General features: G+C 63.1%; 1 protein-coding gene across 1 annotated transcript in view; it reads left to right on the top strand.

Annotated features, from left to right (window-relative positions):
- The first annotated feature begins 2,288 nt into the window (after positions 1-2,288).
- The window catches only part of NXNL2 (nucleoredoxin like 2), a 7,299-nt gene continuing 6,494 nt past the window's right edge, over positions 2,289-3,093 (top strand). Inside the window, exon 1 of the mRNA XM_059412337.1 lies at positions 2,289-2,590. Coding sequence (XP_059268320.1) covers positions 2,289-2,590 — 302 coding nt within the window. The remainder of the gene's footprint in view (positions 2,591-3,093) is intronic.

Here is a 3,093-nt window from a genome sequence, read left to right on the forward strand (position 1 = left end):
CCTCATTCAGAAGTGTGGGGAGCTTGCATGCTGACCACAGAAGGGCAGAGCCGTGGTCATTCTGGAGTGTCTCCCCCGGGAAGCTTCGATGACGCATGTGCCAGCCAGCCAGTGTCAGTTGGCAATGCCCTGGCTGTGAGCCAACCAAGGTGTTTGGAAAGCAGAGCTGGATACTGGTTAAAGGCTCTGGGCAGATTTTATTTCGTACTGCTGTGGTGGGGAAGGAGCTGAGCTCAACTCTGGACACAGGCAGACTTGGGGTTTACCACCAAGGGAGAGGGTGGGGTCCGTGGATGGAAAACCACTAAGAGGAGACCCCAAGGGCAGGGGACTGTTGGTGAAGGTAAGCCAGGTTGATCAGTTCAAGGTTGCAGGACTGGCTTAACAGGCAGGGGGCAGGGAGGGTCGGGGGAACCACCAGGCAAGAGGAGGACTCAGGAGAGTCTGATCATCAGACGGGAGGACATGCAGAAGAGACTGCTTCAGTCTGGGTGAGGACTGGGTGACAGGGCAGAATAGAGGTCACAGACTGTTCAGAGTGGTGGCAGAGTGCAGGGAGAGGGCGCTGGCGGGTGTGTGGGGGGGGGGTGGAGCGAGCCCAGAAGGCCCTCATGCTGCTGTTCACAAGCAACAGGAGTGGGAGCACTGTCCAACTTGGCCGTGGTTTTCTAGGGCGTAAAGCTGATTAGCAGATGCCCGGAAGGAGGTCCAGTGTGAACTGACCTGAAGCGCCCCAGCTAGGATTAGGGGTGCCTAATCCTGGTTCTGGGATTCCATGTGTGGCTGTTCCTGAGTTAGGTGGTGGAAGGTGTGTAGGAGACTGGGTTCCAGCAGCGGTGGGGTGGGGGTGGGGGGCTGTGCCTCCTCCTGCCTCTCATGGCCCTGTAGCCCCCTCCCACCTTAAGGAGTAGCCAGCGGGATGGGGTCCTAGGCCAGTGACACAGGCTCACGTGGCAGGAAGGGCCCTTGAAGACTGGTGGAGCCCTGGACTGGTGTCCTTTGCTGGCCACAGGACTTCTTGAGGGCAGTCCTCTCCACACATACAGACACATAGAACAGCCACAGGAGGGTCCCCGGGGGAGAAGGGGTGTTCCCCCAGATCGCCCCTCCCTGGGAGAATGCCCAGGCTTCACCACGGTCTCAGGAAGGCTCCCACAGCAGGACGCAGTATTCATACAAATACCTGGAAATTTCCCCCATAGGAGGGTGTCAGTAAAAGGAATGTTCTTTATTTTCACCGTTGAGATAAAAGGAAGAAAGCCCAAACAGGTCCAAATAGTCTCGATGACATTTAGAATTTAGGAGCATTCCATTCTGCCTGAGTTTTGACAAAAGTCAGACCTCCACGTGCAAGGGCCTCCTCAGCCATTTTTCTCCGGGTCGCCTAGAAGTTACCCAGGCGCTGCTTGGAGGGGCATGGGTCGGACAGAACCTCATCGGGCTGGGATCCCGCCCTTATGTGCATGTTTGATGTTCTGTGCATGGTGAAGTTTTTGCATTGATTTTGAAGGTTTTAAAGTACTGTCCTAGAATGTGACTTATCTTGGTCACTGAGTTTTTGGGCACTAAACCCCTTAAATCTGCTGCCTGCCAGAATGTCTTCACCCTCCGCTTCACCTGCCGCTTCCCTGCCCTTGCCCAGGCAGGAGCTGAAATTGCTTTGCTCCTGCCTGGGTCCCCAGGGCCCCCAGCGTGCCTGCTACATTAATACTGTCACTTCTTGAGTCAACGGGATGCTTGGGGCAGGAGCACGGGGTGCGGGGTGCGCAAGGCGTGGGGATCGGGACGCAGAAGGGACAGTGGGGGAGGGGAGCAGAGACGGAGGGCCGGGGCGGTTCGGGGAGGGGCGACTGCGAAGCCGAAGCCGCGTGGAGGCACTGGGTGAGGAGGGACTGGGCGGAGGGCGGGCAGGGATCCCGGGAGGGTGTGGAGGGCGGAGCGCGGGGGCGGGCCAGGCGGCTCCACCTCCTGGAGGCAGGAGCTGCTGCAGACCCCGCGGCTTCTGGGTTGCGGGTGTCTGTGAGTGTCCCTACTTCCCCCAGTGCACACGCCCCCGCCCCAGCGAGAGGCGGAGGCCGAGGCCCGCTGGAAGAGCCGGTGGGGCCCCAGGTCCCCGCACGGCACTGCTGCCCCCCCCCCCCCCGGGATCTTCCGGCCGCAGGTGTCCGCCCCCACAGGGGTCTGTCCCGCGCAGGTGTCCCTCCTGTGCAAGCGTCCGTCCGGGGCAGGGGGCCGTCCCGCGTGGCAGTTTGTGCGCTCCCGCGGGTGCCCCTCACCGCACCTCGGCCATGGTGGACGTCCTGGGCGGCCGGCGCCTGCGGACCCGCGACGGCGCGTGGGTGGAGGCCGAGGCTGCGCTGCAGAACAAGGTGGTGGCTCTGTACTTCGCCGCGGGCCGGTGCGCGTCCAGCCGCGACTTCGCGCCGCTGCTCCGCCGCTTCTACGCCGAGCTGGTGGCCGAGGCGCGGCCCCCCGCGCCCTTGGAGGTGGTGTTCGTGTCCGCGGACCGCAGCGAGCAGGAGATGCTGGACTTCATGCGCGAGCAGCACGGCGCCTGGCTGGCGCTGCCCTTCTACGACCCCCTCCGGCAGTGAGTGGGTCGGGGCTGGGTCGCCCCCCGGAGCCCCTCCCCTACCGCGTGCAGGCCTCTCCCCTGTCCCGTCCCTAGTGCTCGCCACTCCAGCCACCCAGCGGCTCCAGAGGGGCTGCCACCTCTCCCGGGGCTTGGGGAACCTTGCCTTGTTCCCCTTGCTGGGCCGGGCCGCTGAGGCTGCTGCAGGGGTCGAGACCCCCCTCGGAGGGGCTCGGGACTTGGGGAGGAGTGTGGAAGCAGGAGAGGGAGCCTCAGGAGGCTTAGGTCAGAACTGGGGACACTGTGGGGGCTGCCAGGGTCAGCGGCCCTCAGGGCTGGGGGGGCAGCCGGGTCACCAAGGCTGGAGGAACGCCTTCCCTGCTGGCCTGGGTGCCGTTTGACTGCGATTTCCAAACTGTAGGAAGAACCAAGCCTGGAGTCCAGCAGAGTTCATGACAGAGGCCCAGAAAGTTCACCACGGAGAGGAGGGCAACAGTGGGGGGGTGAGGAGGGGGATGCGC

The sequence above is a fragment of the Mustela nigripes genome, chromosome 9 (genome assembly GCF_022355385.1).
Source record: "Mustela nigripes isolate SB6536 chromosome 9, MUSNIG.SB6536, whole genome shotgun sequence".
Classification (NCBI taxonomy): Eukaryota; Metazoa; Chordata; class Mammalia; order Carnivora; family Mustelidae; genus Mustela; species Mustela nigripes.